We start from the raw sequence: 16,697 nt of genomic DNA, 5'->3' as shown, positions 1-16,697 counted from the left end.
GTTTCTGCGGAGGTAGGCGGGATTCTCGCATGGTGGTCTGCCTCCCTGGGGCCGGGATCCAGGATGTCGCTAGTCGCGTCCCGGAAATCCTGAGGTGGGAGGGAGAGGAGCCTGAGGTAGCGGTACATATTGGTACCGCTGATGTGGGTAGGAAGGGAGAAGGGGTCATGAAAAGGGAGTACAGGGAATTAGGGAGACAGCTGAGAAAGAGGAAAGCAAAGGTAGTAATCTCAGGATTACTGCCTGTGCCACGGGAAGGTGAGGGCAGGAATGGAGTGAGGTGGAAGATGAATGTGTGGCTGAGGGACTGGTGCAGGGGGCAGGGATTCAGGTTCCTGGACCATTGGGACCTCTTTAGGGGCAGGGGTGATCTGTATACAAAAAACGGGTGGAACTTGAATCACACGGGGACCAATATCCTGGCCGGTAGGTTGGCTAAGGTTACTGGGGAGAATTTAAACTAGATAGGTTGGGGGGAGGGGAGCTAGAAGAGTTGACTAGGATCAAGGAACTAATTGATGGGGTGGAGGATGCAGGGGTAAGGGGAATTACAAAATTAATGGTAGAGGAGAGGGTGCAAGTGAATGAAGGCGGTAATTTAGATAAGGGAGTAGAGGGAGAGGGTGTTCGCGACTCATCAAAGCGGGTCCAGATAAAAGCTGGAATAAGGACACTTTGCCTGAATGCACGAAGCATTCGGAACAAGGTAAATGAGTTGATGGTGCAAATCAGCACGAGTGGGTACGATCTAGTGGCCATTACAGAAACGTGGCTGAAAGGTGACCAGGACTGGGAGATGAATATCCAGGGGTATCAGGCGTTTAGGAAGAATAGACAGGAAGGAAAAGGTGGTGGGGTCGCGCTATTAATAAGAGATAATATCAGGGTAGTACTGAGGGATGACATAGGCTCTGAGGAACAAAACGTGGAATCATTATGGGTAGAGATGAGGAATAGTAGAGGGAGAAAGACACTAGTAGGTGTGGTATATAGGCCCCCAAATAATAAAGTTGAGGTAGGGAGGGCTATAAACAAGCAGATAAGGGATGCGTGTAAAAACGGAACGGCAATAATCATGGGGGACTTCAACATGCACATTGACTGGCAGACTCAAGTCGGTAAGGGTGGAATGGAGGAAGAGTTCTTAGAATGCTGTCGGGATAGTTTCCTTGAACAGCATGTTACGGAACCGACGAGGGAACGAGCTATTTTGGATCTGGTATTGTGTAACGAGGTAGGTAGAATTAAGGATCTTATTGTGAAGGACCCTCTTGGGTCTAGTGACCACAATATGGTCGAATTTCTGATTCAGATGGAAGAGGAGAAAGTTTGGTCCCAAACCAGTGTCCTCTGTTTGAACAGAGGGAAATATGATAGGATGAGGGATGAATTGGCTAAGGTAGACTGGGAGAGCAGGCTGGCAGGTAGGATAGCTGAGGAACAGTGGAGGATTTTTAAGGAGATCCTTTTCAGTTCTCAGCAAAAATATATTCCAGCAAAAAACAAGGATTGTAAGAAAAGGGAGAACCAGCCGTGGATAACGAAGGAAATAAAGGAGAGTATTAAAATAAAAACAGCTGCGTACAGAGTGGCCAAAAATAGTGGAGAAACAAGTGATTGGGAAAAATTTAAGAAACAACAAAGAGAGACTAAGAAAGCGATAAAGAAAGGAAGGATAGACTATGAAGCTAGGCTAGCAACTAATATAAAAAATGATAGTAAAAGTTTTTATAAATATATAAAAAGGAATAGAGTGGCTAGAGTGAATGTTGGACCCTTGGAGGACGAGAGGGGGGAGTTAATAGTGGGAAATGAGGATATGGCTGAGTCTTTAAATAAGTTTTTTGTGTCGGTCTTCACGGTGGAGGACACAAATAGTTTGCCAAATATTAACGATAGAGGGTTGGCAGCAGGAGAAATACTTAATACAATTAATGTTACCAGAGAGGCAGTGCTGGGTAGACTAATGGGACTGAAGGTGGATAAGTCCCCAGGTCCGGATGGAATGCATCCCAGGGTATTGAAAGAAATGTCAGAGGTAATAGTGGATGCGTTAGTGATTATTTATCAAAACTCGTTGCATTCTGGGGTAGTGCCGGTTGATTGGAAAACGGCTAATGTTACGCCGCTGTTTAAAAAAGGAAGGAGACAAAAGGCGGGTAACTATAGGCCGGTCAGCTTAACGTCTGTAGTAGGGAAAATGCTGGAATCCATTATTAAAGAGGAGATAGCAGGGCATCTGGATAGAAATGGTTCGATCAATCAGACGCAGCATGGATTCATGAGGGGAAAGTCGTGCTTGACGAACATGTTGGATTTTTATGAAGATGTGACTAGGGCGGTTGATGGAGGAGAACCGGTAGATGCGGTGTTTTTGGATTTCCAAAAGGCGTTTGATAAGGTGCCCCATAAAAGGCTGCTGAAGAAGATTAGGGCACACGGAGTTGGGGGTAGTGTGTTAAAGTGGATTGGGGACTGGCTATCCGACAGGAAGCAAAGAGTCGGAATAAATGGGTGTTTTTCCGGTTGGAGGAAGGTAACTAGTGGCGTGCCGCAGGGATCGGTACTCGGGCCGCAACTATTTACCATTTATATAGATGATCTGGAGGAGGGGACGGAGTGTAGGGTAACGAAGTTTGCAGACGACACAAAGATAAGTGGAAAAGTGAATCGTGTGGAGGACGGAGAAGATCTGCAGAGAAATTTGGACAGGCTGAGTGAGTGGGCGAGGATATGGCAAATGGAGTATAACGTTGAGAAATGCGAGGTTATACACTTTGGAGGAAATAATAACAAATGGGATTACTATCTCAATGGAAACAAATTAAAACATGCTACCGTGCAAAGGGACCTGGGGGTCCTTGTGCATGAGACGCAAAAGCCCAGTCTGCAGGTACAACAGGTGATCAAGAAGGCAAATGGGATGTTGGCCTATATTGCGATGGGGATAGAATATAAAAGCAGGGATGTCTTGATGCACCTGTACAGGGCATTGGTGAGGCCGCAGCTGGAATACTGTGTGCAGTATTGGTCCCCTTATATGAGGAAGGATATATTGGCATTGGAGGGAGTGCAGAGAAGGTTCACCAGGTTGATACCGGAGATGAGGGGTTTGGATTATGAGGAGAGGCTGAGGAGATTGGGTTTGTACTCGTTGGAGTTTAGAAGGATGAGGGGGGATCTTATGGAGACTTATAAGATAATGCGGGGGCTGGATAGGGTGGAGGCGGAGAGATTCTTTCCACTTAGTAAGGAAGTTAAAACTAGAGGACACAGCCTCAAAATAAAGGGGGGTCGGTTTAAGACAGAGTTGAGGAGGAACTCCTTCTCCCAGAGGGTGGTGAATCTCTGGAATTCTCTGCCCACTGAGGTGGTGGAGGCTACCTCGCTGAATATGTTTAAAGCGCGGATGGATGGATTCCTGATCGGTAAGGGAATTAAGGGTTATGGGGATCAGGCGGGTAAGTGGTACTGATCCACGTCAGATCAGCCATGATCTTATTGAATGGCGGGGCAGGCTCGAGGGGCTAGATGGCCTACTCCTGCTCCTATTTCTTATGTTCTTATATAGATTATACTACTTGGTAACGCAACTGATGTGGATAATCATTAAAGTTTAAAAGCTTGTCGTTGTACTACTGAAGCAAAGAGGGAGAGATGTTATGTATTGTGAAGCAATGCATCTCTGTATAATTCGTCACATGACATACTGTGATATCACCGCAGGCACTCTCAGGGTTCTCTCTCTCTCTTCCATCTTAGACTGTTATAAAGCCACACACTAATCCAAGGGGTGGCTACCTATTCTTTTCTTCTGTAGAAGAGGTCAAATGCCCAAAACATAACACATCCCACATTAAATAAAATACCTTTATGGTCAATTTTTTATATTTCTGAGAGAGTTCTACTCTGATGACATTGCCATCGACAAAGGTAGGTTTCATCTGGTAAAACTTCACCATGGCTTGAGCCGCTTCAGGATATGCCAATTCCACAAATCCCTATAATTAAAAATATAAAATGTTGAATGCAAATAGATCTTGACAATCACCTGTAATTTTTTTTGTATGACCAGCTCCAAATATGGATATTCAAACCTGATGGCAAGCAAGCGATGTACAGTGGGAGAAGGGGCAGGGGGAAGAACAACACAATTACAGACTGAGGGATGGAACTAGCACAGAGAAATTTCAGTTATGTGACAGCAGACCATCAGTTCTAATGTTGAAACAACTTAGTGAAACAACTGTAAAACAACAGAATACTCGTTTGGTAGCACAGAATTGTGATTGCTGAAAAGGGAGACTTTTTTGTCAAAGTTTTTCATCTTGCACTCATCAGGACAATTTGGAAGAATACCAAATGTAAAGGGAATGACAATTTATACTATATGAGAAGGAAGACAGACTGGTTGGCAGGTGTGCTCTGATTGATAGTGGCATTGCCATGGCCAATCCACCAGTTGATGGTGCCTGACAGTTAACTGCTAAGCATTGTTTGAATTTTAAACCAAGTAGCTTGACTTTGATTGGTCAAGGCATTGCCCTGTGGAATGAACCAGCAAATGGCTGCCAGTTATTTTGATTAGCTGAAATAGGCACAATGTATGCATGTTCTTTCTGTCTGCAAAGAACGGGGTCCTGCATATTCATATACGTAACTCCCAGTACACGCAAATGGCCCATACTGCAAGCCTGGCAGACAATCTTAAATTGGTTATCACCATAATTCTGAGCACACTGAGGATTATGTAGCAAATGTTATCCAATCGCGGAATTACATCTCATGTTGGAAACTGTGCTATCAGTCTCACATAATTGCAAGCACATGCTGGTTGGGTATGGTGTGTATCCTGCAGAGTATCGGGCAAGCTGTTTGATAGCGCATATTACATGATTCTGAATGGCCTGTCTGATTTTCACATGCAACGCAAGTGTCTTACAGCCTAGAGACCAACCGGGACATACACAGCTGTAAACTTGACAAAAGAATGGGAATAATCATCCATAACAAGCATGACTATATCAACAAAATGCATGCCATTCTTAATTATGGTCTAAATTTGCATCCATTGGACTTGCTGCTCAACATGACCTTGCTCGTAAGTAAGCTAATAAAAACCACTTAGTGGGCTTGTGTAACAGCCATAAGCTGCCGTGTGATATAGATGACAGGGTGCGTGCTCATGAATCACTGTGTAGACGTATGTATGGGCCACCCAAGATGCACAAGAGTCATGACCCGTTATGCCCTATTTTATCAATTACTGATTTTGCACAACATGAACTGTCCAAATGGTTGGGTGACTTGTTACAACCAGTTTTGAGCACGTTTTCCCACATACACAGTGAAGAATTCCTTCACATTTGCAAAGACCACACAGGACTTGCAGATCAATAGCAACGATGCATCCCTATGCTTGTTTAACATTGCTAGCCTATTCAACAATGTTCTATTTAAGAACATAAATATTTGCACTATAGCACTGTATCATGGTGATCCAGACCCGCCATCATTACATGAATCAGTATTCATCGAACTTATGAACTTTGCAGCTCACGCAGTTGAGTTCAGTTTTAACAACGCAATGTATGCCCATGCAGATCGTGTTGCCATGGGATCCCTCCAGGCCCATCTCTTGCAAACATCTTTATTAGATTTCATGAGGAACGTGCCTTTGATGGAATGACACCCAACTCCTATCCCTTGCATATTTACGATATGTGGATGATACATCTGCTACATTGAAATCTGCAGTTGCCTGTAATAATTTCCTTGGATGGTTTAATAGTCTCCATCCTGCACAATTTCGCCTTGGAAATGGAGCTGTCATATGAACTCCATTTCTTTAATGTACTGGTTGTGAAATCTACCAGGGGGTTCTCTAGCACGGTAGTTAACTGTCAGTGACTATCAACTGGCGCATTCTCTCTGGCAACACCTCTACTAATCAGAGTCCACCTGCAAACCAATAGCACTCTTCTCATATGGTATAAGTTATTGTTCCCATTACATTTGGTATTCTTGCAAGTGCCCAGATGAGTGTAAAACAAAAAACTTCAACAAAAAAATATTTTTTCCCCAGCAAAAACAGAATATTGGAACAACCATCAGAACAGTACAGAAAAATTTAGAGGTTAATTGATGAGGCCATACTTTTGAGAACTACATTCCATACTTCAAAAGGAAAATATACATATTGATGAGGGGGCAGGAAAACGATGATAAAGAAAAATTAACAAAAGATCTCCCTGAAGTTTGCAAAATATTAAATGGTTTAGATAAGGGGAAAGCATAACAATAAATGAAGGTTAGGCTCGCCAGTAGAACAACAGCTAAGATGGAGTCAAGAGAGTTTAAGTGATTGGTCGGGTAAGCTGGAAATATATATCACCATTCCTTCACTGTCACTGGGTCAAAATCCTGGAACTCCCTCCCTAATAGTACAATACCTACACCACATGGACTGCAGCAGTTCAAGATGCAACTCGCAACTCAAGAACTATTAGGGACTGGCAATAAATGCTGGCCTAGCCAGCGAAAGTCCCCATCCCTTAAATAAGAAAAAGAACACACTGGAAGGCTGAGCTTCAATTAGCTGACCAGCCTTTTCTCACCACCAACATTTTCTATCATAATTATCAAACTTTCTTTAAGGGAATCTGTCCTTTCTGGCCATCATGACACAACTTATAAATATATCCAGGAATCTGGAATGATTATGAAATTTCCACAGGCTTCAACACAATGCAACAGAATAAGTTTAGCCATGGCTGATTCTTACCTCACCCTTTGACTTTATCAGCAAGTAGTTTGTCACCTTCCCAAAAGGTTCAGCCAGCTTGATCAGGTCACGATTCATACATTTACCTCGCTGCAACTCGCTAATGTGAACTACTCGGCCAGGTTCATCGTTCAAGTTCTAAGATACAAGAAAGGACGAGCAGCAAAAGACATTTATTAAGCTCGAGTGCATTGTAACATTAAATTATATACTGTTCCAAATGCACCAAACTGACTAGGTCAGGTAATGGCCTCTGGTTGCAACGGTGTGCTCAGTCAATGTAGAACTCCCAAGGTACACTGTATTACAGGTATGGTCACACAGTGACAATTATTGCTCCCATCACTCAAATCCATACCTGCAATGTGCTGCTCAGATCACACTGTGCTTCCTAATGCAAAGCAAGTTTAAACGACACAGTATTCTTCATGTGCAACATACTGCTCAGGCACACAGTGATGCCTGGGCAATGTTACAGTAAAAAGTGCATCCTGTCATATCAGACATACAGGAAGTAGATTTTTAATCATAAAGAGCAAAAGAATAAAATGGTACCAATATTTTCTATTTTATGCTCTTTCAATTCAATATTGAACAAAAATCATTACTCAGATATCAGAATTCTTCTAGTTTTGATCAATTTAATGTGGTTGAGTAAAGGGTTCACAGAATCCCTACAGTGCAGGAGGCTATTCGGCCCATTGTGTCTGCACCAACAACAATCCCACCCAGGCTCTATCCCCATAACCCCACATATTTACCTTGCTAATGCTCCTGCCACTAAGCGGCAATTTAGCATGGCCAATCCACCTAACCTGCGCATCTTTAGAACGTGGGAAGAAACCGGAGCACCTAGAGGCAACCCACACAGACATCGGGAGAATGCGCAAACTCCACAAAGACAGTCACCAGAGGCTGGAATAGAACCCGGGTCCCTGGTGCCGTGAGACAGCAGTGCTAACCACTGTGCCACCATGCCGCCCATTCTTCTTTAATATTTTGCTGATGTCCAATGGTTCGTGGAAATGAAATTTAAAAATATATCCCCCTTGAAAAATAAATTCTTGGCATATTTTCTCTTTCTTTCTCCAAAACCCTCTGAACAACGTATATTAGTTATCAGTCCAAGGAAACTGGTATTATCTAATGGCTTCCTGATGTTGTTCAGAGATGTTACTTAAAATAATGGAATCCTTAAGCAAATATAACCTTGACCTCAATAAGCATGCAAATTGGGAAAATCTCACCTATAAATATATCAAAACGCTGAACAGCAGGTATAGCAGTATTGATTGTAGCTACCTAGTTACACAGTTATACATTAACTTGTCCAAAACAGATATTTGTTCACAGAAGTCTAATCATAATTTCCACATTTTTCACAAAGTATAAAGAATGATCACTGTAAAATTATGATACTAAATTAAGAAGTATTCTTTGATGCATGCAAAAGTTAATTTGAGTGGACACTAACTGGCACGCCACCATTCCAGGATCCTTCATATTGCAGGCACAAGTTTGTGGCGATAAGAGTATCAGAAAGCTGCATAGATCTCTATATTTATATATGTTCTATATTTATGCTCAAACAGGTACAGGAGAGTACTTGTGACTCACTGCTTGATCTTTCTTCATCTCATACACATGCTGAGGATTTCAACCACAAACATATTTCAAGGTAGGGTGCTGATCACATGGATAACTACTGATATTCAAGTGTGTTGATTATATCCAACACCACTGCAGTGGCCCCCACACCCACCTCACTACGCAGATTAACTAATGGTACTGAAAATACAGCCAAATCCCTCATCAAATCATTAACTAGCTTCTCGGAAACTAGATTCTATTCAGGGCAATTCGTAACTTTCATTTAAGAATCTTACAAGAGAATGAAACACTAACCATTCTAAGTGGCTTCTTTAGCCTCTGAACATTGTTCCCTTGCTGGTTATCCATAGGACCTTTGCGACTTGATGCTAAAATAGAGAAAGAATTAAACAACGTCACTCCCAAAAGATTTCAAATTCAAGTATTTTGCATTTCTTTTTTCCCTTTGTCTTCTTTTATTTTCACTTCCCAACGAATGTTTTTATTAAACATTGCGGCGCAATATCACCAGCTTGGCTGAAAATTATGGACAATCAAAAATTAGATTAATTTATCAAAGCTTTGAACTGTTATATAAAGTTGACCTCAGAGGCGCTAAACTTATCAAGAGTCCACAATACATTATAACAAAGAACTCAACAAAAATAGCTACATAAACATGAAGAAGCACTATGAACCTGATGAAACTAGGACGGCCACACCCTTCACGTTATCTCCTGGCGGATTCACAGGGCATTCTCAAACACTTAATTGCAGTAAGTTTGCCTTTTTGGTTCAAAATAAGGAGCAGCCACCTCCCCCACCCTCACTTCACAGGAAGGACAGATTTTCTATAGGGTACCCACCACCCCCGCCAAACCCAACAGATTATAAAGTTCTCCCCTATTTCATGTATTGAGGGTAACCTTATCAGTTGTCTGTGCTGCTGAGTCGCAGAAAGGCGACAGCACAGTTTGATTTTTAATGAAGGCCTTCAGCACTGAGATCAGATTAAGTAACAGTATGTTCCATTGCAAGTTCACATACTAACTTGAGACAATCTCTGTGGGACTTCTCTGAACTAAATGTGAACTTTTATGCCAACTGAAGTCAACCAATAGCGTTCTCAATTTCTGGATATGGATAAAGATTGGAGCAGATCCTTGCTCATTTGGCTTAATTTAGGTTTGCTTCAAATGACTTTTTTTTCATTGATATGAATTTTAATAGCTTATTTAGCTAATAGCTAATATTAACCCCATCCACAGGATCATCAGTTGACTGTCTCTTAAAACTCTTCAGCATTGCCTTGACATACTCCCTGTTAGGATATCTTAAAATGATTTCAATTGATCAAAGTATCCCAGCTTATCAGTAACATTTTAGCTAGAAAAGAAATGCGGAGGAATGGGAAAATGCATGAACAAAGGCAGCTTAGAAACTCAAAGACAAAGAATGATTTATACCTAGTTCAGGAGGCAGGCCCTGCTTAAATAAAGGGGCAGTTGCGAAGATATCACATATGAAAAAACTGCAAAGCCACTTGGCTTACTCATTCCAACAACTTAAAAAAAACCTCTAGAACAAAAGATGAAGGTCAAAATATGAGAAGCTGGTAAACAATTAAACATAGCCTTCGCAATCTTGCACCTACACACGTGTTGTGTACAGATGCCGTAAGTAGCAAAGTAGAAGAACAACAGGACTCATTTTTCTTGAAGGATAGAGCACTGTTGGGGTAACTGGAAGTCATCTATGAAAGATAACAAGTCTGAGAAAGTAGGACTAGACTTTGTGGAAAGATAAGCAGGTATTAATTGCTTCCCATTCAATATAAACTGTAGAATAGTTACAGAAAATCAATATTGTCAATAATCAATGTATATTAAAACTTTGTATGTTTAAAAGCCACTCAGGCCCGAATCTGAGGAGAGATTATTGTTCTAGATTAACAACCCAAGTCCTGCATCCCAACAATCTTTCATTGAGTTTCCGAGGGAACAACTCAAAACATAGCCAAGAGGAGGAGGATCATTAGACAATTCTACAAATCCTCAAATCTGGATTAATGGTTTGTGAACAAAATTAACCTACAGTGCTTGCTAACAAATTTTGAAAATCTCGAGTATTTCTGCAAGTTTAGCTTCTTATGCAGTGGGCCTGTTTCACCCCTTTCACGAGACTCTAATCAGATATACATGGATATTATTGAGCAAGCTACTGTCAACTAGCTGGCAGATGCATCTACAATGTCCAGTATGGCATCTTTGCTACTTGCCATTTAAGCCTGAGGTTGGATCATAATTGGAGATTGGTTACCTCATCCAGTCAAGACTGAACAGGCATAGAGGTTGATGCATCGTGATTTAGAAAATCAAAGACGGGGAATATATACATATATATGTGTTGCTGCTTACCTGCTTCTGCAAGCAACATGTCAAGAAATAGCAACAATATGACAATATTGTACTCTGCAAATTAAAACTCGCTCACCTGTGTTCATGCAACTCAACCTTATCCTTGTGTTGAAGTTAATGCAGAGATCTTCCAGATGTTTTAGATGACTAATCTGGGTCCTGATTCTCAAACTGCGCTGGCGTGGCAGTTTGCACCATGCCAGTGCCAACCTGCGCTGGGGGAAATGCCATGGGTGGACCCCAGTGGGAGCCTCATGGGTGGGATGGGGAGGGGGTGAATTATTTACATGTGGTGGTGGGTGGGAGTAGACATGGGAGCTGGGAATGCCAGTGATGGCTGTGTGGATGGGGGGAAAAAGGGCCAGATTTTTAGAGGGGAAGTGGGTGCCAGCACTGACTGTTGGAAGGGGTGGGGGGTAGAGGCACAGATAATCCACTTAGATGGACAAATCTTTGAACACTAACAGACAATTTAGCAAGGCCAATCCACCGAACTTGGACATCTTTGGACTGTGGGAGGAAACCAGAGCACCCAGAGGAAACCCCACACAGATACTGGGGAGAACATGCAAACTCCACAGTCACCTAAGGCCAGGGTCGAACCCGGGTCCCTGGTGCCGTGAGGCAGCAGTGCTAACCACTCTGCCGCCCTCATGCAAGGGTGTGAAAGTTTATGATTGCCAAAGATCATCTTCCACTGCTGAGGAAATGGCAGTATTAATGCCCTGACATGTTCTCCCTTCAAACATCCTAAAGAGGTAGTCATGGAGATTTGTCATATGCAACTTTACCCTTAATTTTATTTTCTTTATTTTTCTGTTTTATGAATTCCTAATATATTGGATTGTATTCAACATTTGCTTTCTGTCCAATTATTATTACAATACCTGTGTGTTGTATCAATGGTCTGATATTTGTACTTTACGTATGATTCGGCACATTTTAAATCTGAACACAAAGCACAATTTTAATCAAAATAAGTAATCCTAACAGCATTTAACAATTGCATTTGTTTACTTACACAGTCCCACTGCCGACTGCAATGCAAATTAAGATTCCAGCCACAGATTAATTACTTAGAGACCGCAAAATACATTAGTTTTCAGCACTGAGCACAATGCTGAAAATTACACTCTCCCCATTAACTTTAAAATGTAATAAAACGATTGATGGATGATCATTACCCCCATGGGATTCCATTCCTCTGTTGCCGGATGCAAGAAAGGATCCAGATGGTGGAGGACCCAGGATACCTGGAGCCAGGTTGGTTGACTGTAAAACCAGCGGATCGGCCCTGGAAGCAAGGAAGAAACTTCAAGCAAACTTCAGACACACACCAGAAATTATGATGGATAAGCAAAATGGTTTCATAACATTAATTCAAAGGCAAAAATAATTGATTGAAACTAAAAGTGTTGCATATCTGTTACTTATATGCAATATATGAGTTTTTTAATTGGTTATATTGAAACAAGGTGGAGCGATGACAGTGGCTCAAAAGGATGATTAAGGAAGGTGTCATAAAACAATTCAGCTGTCTTCTTGTGCAAAATAAAAGGACCAGGAACCACTGATTTCAGGTAGCAAAAATTATGGACTCAAATGCTATTATTAAGGTCGATAGATTTTGAAAATTTTGGAAATAGTGCCTTGTCTAAGCTTTGACAGGAACCTACTCCTTGAAAATTCTCCAAACAGAATTAAAAGTAGTTTTATGAAGCACTCAAGTGTTGATAGGCAAAGTGTACTCAATTCCGAATTTACACAGAAAATATGATACACATAAATGTGCAAATAAGTGCAAACTTTAATAGGTTAAACTACTTTTGGTTACTGCTGTTAAAAGACCATATTGCAGTATGCAATCTAACATTCCCATTCTTTTAAATTGTGCAAAAGGAACTGTTCATAATAAATGTTAGTCACACCAAATAATTAAACCTGCTTAATATAGTGGTTTATATGTCATTTCTGAAATAACCTTTTACATATTAGTCCATGAAGTCATGAGTACATGTGCAAAAGGAGATGTATTTTCCTTAGTAGACTTTGTTTCATTGTTGAGCTCTGTCCTGTCAAGGAGTTTATAGCCCTATTGCAAACCAAAACATTTGTTCATTGACGCTAGCTTCAAATTATTCGATTATGATTAATTTTATTGCTTTGATAAATATTACTTGATGAGAGGCTTTCTCCAAACAGTTTTAGTTTACATTGCAGAAATAAAACAGAACATAAACAGAACACTGCAATTTTCCTCACAATGGTCCCTGTTGAATACAAATGATAGACAGAAAAGCAACACAGTAGGTTCCTTGGACGTTGGTCCAGTGTAATTTATCGAGCAGCAATTATAGGATATGCAAGGGATCAAAATGTGAAATAGGGCTAATGACGCTGTTGCACTCAGAATATACAGATAATGCAATACTTATACTTCACACCCCACTTAAACCATGAAACATCAAACAATTACTCTCTAATGCTCAGAAAAAATGCCATCACCAACACTGCATGAGACGTCATCCCAACTATCATACTTTGTATTGATGGCATGGCTTGATAATATTGAGCCTTAGAAATTCTCTCAATGCTAACTGGAAATAAATATCCTTGAGCCCAATTATAGTGCATTAATTTATTTAGTTATACCTTAAAGACGATGAAGGCTTACAATATATAAACACAGGACCTAGGAAAGTCAAAAAGCACCTTTCCCACAGTACCTTCAAGAAAACAAAGTTACTAAAACAAATATTTAAACAACATTTGTCTATGCATGGCGTGGACACTTACATTTGGGGTGGGAAGGCATCTGGGTTCCATTCTGGATATCTAGAAATGAAGACATTTTAAATCACAACAAAGTCCCCTTTATTTCATTGATAGTAATCACAAACAATTTTATCAGAAATGAACAGCTGGCTACTGCAAATACAAGTATATTTGGCATACATCTCAAATTTACATCTTCAAAGAGTCATTCAGCTGCAGAAGAATACATCATGACCATAGGATAATGTCTTGAATCATCATGAGGGAGACTACTGGCCCAGGGACCAATCTGGCCCATTACACTTTTTATCCGGCCTGCAGGGAGATTTCAAAATCTGGTTCCACCCCAAATGCTACACTCTGGGCCAGCTACTGCCATGTTCTGATATCTGAACCTTGGCTGCAGTGATCTGAGGCCGAGGTTCAGGGGAAAGAGCAAAGTCTGAGATCCAGGAACAGGGAACAGGAAGCTTGGTGGGCAAGAGCGAGTAACCCAGACAATATCCCTCTCCACCCACCCCAGATCCACTGATGCCCAAAGATCGGGGCTCAACCCCTGAAAATTGAGGTAGAGTCCCAGGCTCCAAGTTCAGGGGCAGCCTCAGACTGGAAGTTGGCTAAAGCCTTGGGTTGAGTCTGCCCTAGTTGGGAGTGAGATTGCAAAATGGCCGAGGAGGGAGACGACAGACAGAGAGGAGACAAACAGATCAGATGGGAAAGAAGAGAGATAGACAGAGAGAGAGAGAATGGAAAAGGAAAAAAGCAAAGGATAGAGTTGAAATTCAGAATTCAGTTGCTACTCATCAAGGAAAAGCAAACAACCATCACATTAAAGCAGTGGGCGAGTTGTAACACTTTTCTATCTAAAATACATTAAGTTGGTTTTCATGCGTTTGTGGGGCCTGCAACTGCTTTTGCCTACATCTGAGTGGCCTTTGATAAAATAAAAGGTTTTCCACCCCAATGGAAAATGTTTACCACTAACGGTTTCCAACAAACCCTTATTTTATATTTCTATAAGTAACCAAGTATAATTAACTAACCACATAATACAACAATAATGTGGTTGATTAATGTGCTTAAGTTAGTAAAACTATGCTGTAAAACATCATTAGCAAACAAAATGCTCCATACATTTCCACAAGGAGGTCACAAAGCCGTATGTGTGTTGTACTATTTTTGTGCTGGTTCCATTCCTATAAAGGAAGAAAAAGAACATTGAGAAACATATCAACAGAACTTAAAATAACAATTTGCAATACCAACATGAAGAAGTAATTCACAAGCTTGATGGCTCCCCAGCGCTAATAGTATTGTGTGATAATAAAGTAAAACTATAGAAGCATAGATTTCAAAAAGTATTTGCATTATATTTCACCATTAGGAGAAAGGCAAATTCATCTTGAACCATATTCCTCACAGCTTAAATATTCTCTCCATATCGTCAATGAATAAAGACAAACTAATTATTTCATTGATAAATTACAGGAAATGTCAAGACCTCCAGAAATTCAGTTATCCACACTTTTATAAGGTGATTGCAGGCAACCATTGCTGCTTGCCAAACAGAACTAGAATTGACCGAATAGCCTAAATTCTACTCTGATTGGATCTGATTTCACAAATTTTTACCTAGACTTTGGCAAAACGACAGTTCTATTAAGCCCACTGAGTAAGTCAAATTGTTTTAAATGATGTGGGAGCACAAGACTCTTTCCAATGTTCTGGAGATCAAATTTCACACCAAACCATTTCACAACAAAAGATCTTGAAGATATGTAGCATGAAGGAGGAAATCAAAATAGGATTCAATTTCCTTAACTCCATTCACAAACCACGAGGGATAGATTTGTTAACCAATTGTCGTTCCAAACCAAGTTCAGTATATTATGGACTTTCAGTTATACTTTAAAAAAACACAAAATACTACAAGATATGGCATCCAAAGGTTATCTGACTTCTCTTGTTGATTGAAACCCTCCCATCAAGAAAAAACAAAAGGAACTTTCCAGACTGATGTTGACTCAAGTGCCTTTTCCCCGAAATTAATTCAAAAGGATAGTTTCAAATTAAATGGGTCATTCAGATATAAAGACACTCACTGCCTCAAAGTTTCATAAGTGTGAAACCCATCAAGCAGAATATATAATCGACGTGTCCACCCAGAAAACTACTTTGGACTTGTAACAGATCACATGGTCAGAGAGCCATGTTTATTGCCTGTTTTTAAAACAGCAAGCTGTTCTGCAAAGAAATCCATCAGACCAAAGGACTCCGTCAAACAGTCATCGAACTATTGCAAGTCAATTAAGGTAACAAACAACCATACCCTAACCTGTTCCAACATAAAGTTCACCTGAGAACCAACCTCCTGGAAAATTGACTACAAGAGGCTACAGAATCCTCTGCTGTATAAGACCTTCACTTCAACGATAGCATCAACTGAAGTTGCAGGCCTGCCACGAAAGAGAAACTAAGACAATCATATATTGTAATTGTATTGTTTTTCCCTTATTTGTATGTAATCTTTGTGTGAGTGATACTGTGGATGTTGTGTTTTCAACATCCAGGGCAAGTGTGTGATAATAAATAACTTTACTTATTTTTAAACTCACAAAAAGCTTGTTGTTGGAATTATTTAAACTGGGGCAATCACTCTGAAGGCAAGAAAATACACACCCCCTCACTTGCAAAACGCATTGATCATGAGCAGTAAGAAAAGACAAATTCTGACCATGCCATAGTAAATGAAGATTAATAAGTTTAAACTAATGTTCAGAATTATCTGTGGATCTAAAAATGAATAGCAAAGGTATAACAGAATTTCATCAATTACTATTGATTATGGTCATCCTTGCTCTTTGCATAAATATAAAGATAAAAATTGAATGCCAAACTTGAAAGGGGCGGGCGTCATGGGTGTGATTGAGATCATACAGAGAAAGTGCCCTCAAGCCATGTATGGCATACTATTTCTAATCCAGCAATGTTGCATATACTGGCTTATTCTAAACTCCTTTAATTCTTTGAACCCCAATGGAGGTAAGAAAATAACGTTAGCAAAAAGCGTTCTTTTTTAATAAAGTTATACATGCACCAAGTCAGAAAAAGAATCAACTGGAAGGAATAGC

The 16,697-nt window shown here is 40.5% G+C and overlaps 1 protein-coding gene across 3 annotated transcripts in view; it reads right to left on the bottom strand.

Moving 5' to 3' along the window:
• Positions 1-16,697, bottom strand: part of LOC144505224 (matrin-3-like) — an 81,636-nt gene that overhangs the window by 25,841 nt on the left and 39,098 nt on the right. For 2 of the 3 annotated variants that reach the window (XM_078231225.1, XM_078231226.1), the window contains exons 3-8: positions 14,701-14,762; positions 13,588-13,626; positions 11,976-12,085; positions 8,690-8,763; positions 6,785-6,922; positions 3,870-4,001 (exon numbers count right to left, since the gene is read on the bottom strand). In XM_078231225.1, the coding sequence (XP_078087351.1) occupies positions 3,870-4,001; positions 6,785-6,922; positions 8,690-8,763; positions 11,976-12,085; positions 13,588-13,626; positions 14,701-14,762 (555 nt within the window). The remainder of the gene's footprint in view (positions 1-3,869; positions 4,002-6,784; positions 6,923-8,689; positions 8,764-11,975; positions 12,086-13,587; positions 13,627-14,700; positions 14,763-16,697) is intronic. The other variant, XM_078231227.1, reaches the window with a different exon arrangement.

Source organism: Mustelus asterias, chromosome 16 (genome assembly GCF_964213995.1).
Source record: "Mustelus asterias chromosome 16, sMusAst1.hap1.1, whole genome shotgun sequence".
Classification (NCBI taxonomy): domain Eukaryota; kingdom Metazoa; phylum Chordata; class Chondrichthyes; order Carcharhiniformes; family Triakidae; genus Mustelus; species Mustelus asterias.
The sequence above is the reverse complement of the archived record's forward strand: the minus strand, read 5'-3'. Positions and strand labels throughout refer to the sequence as shown.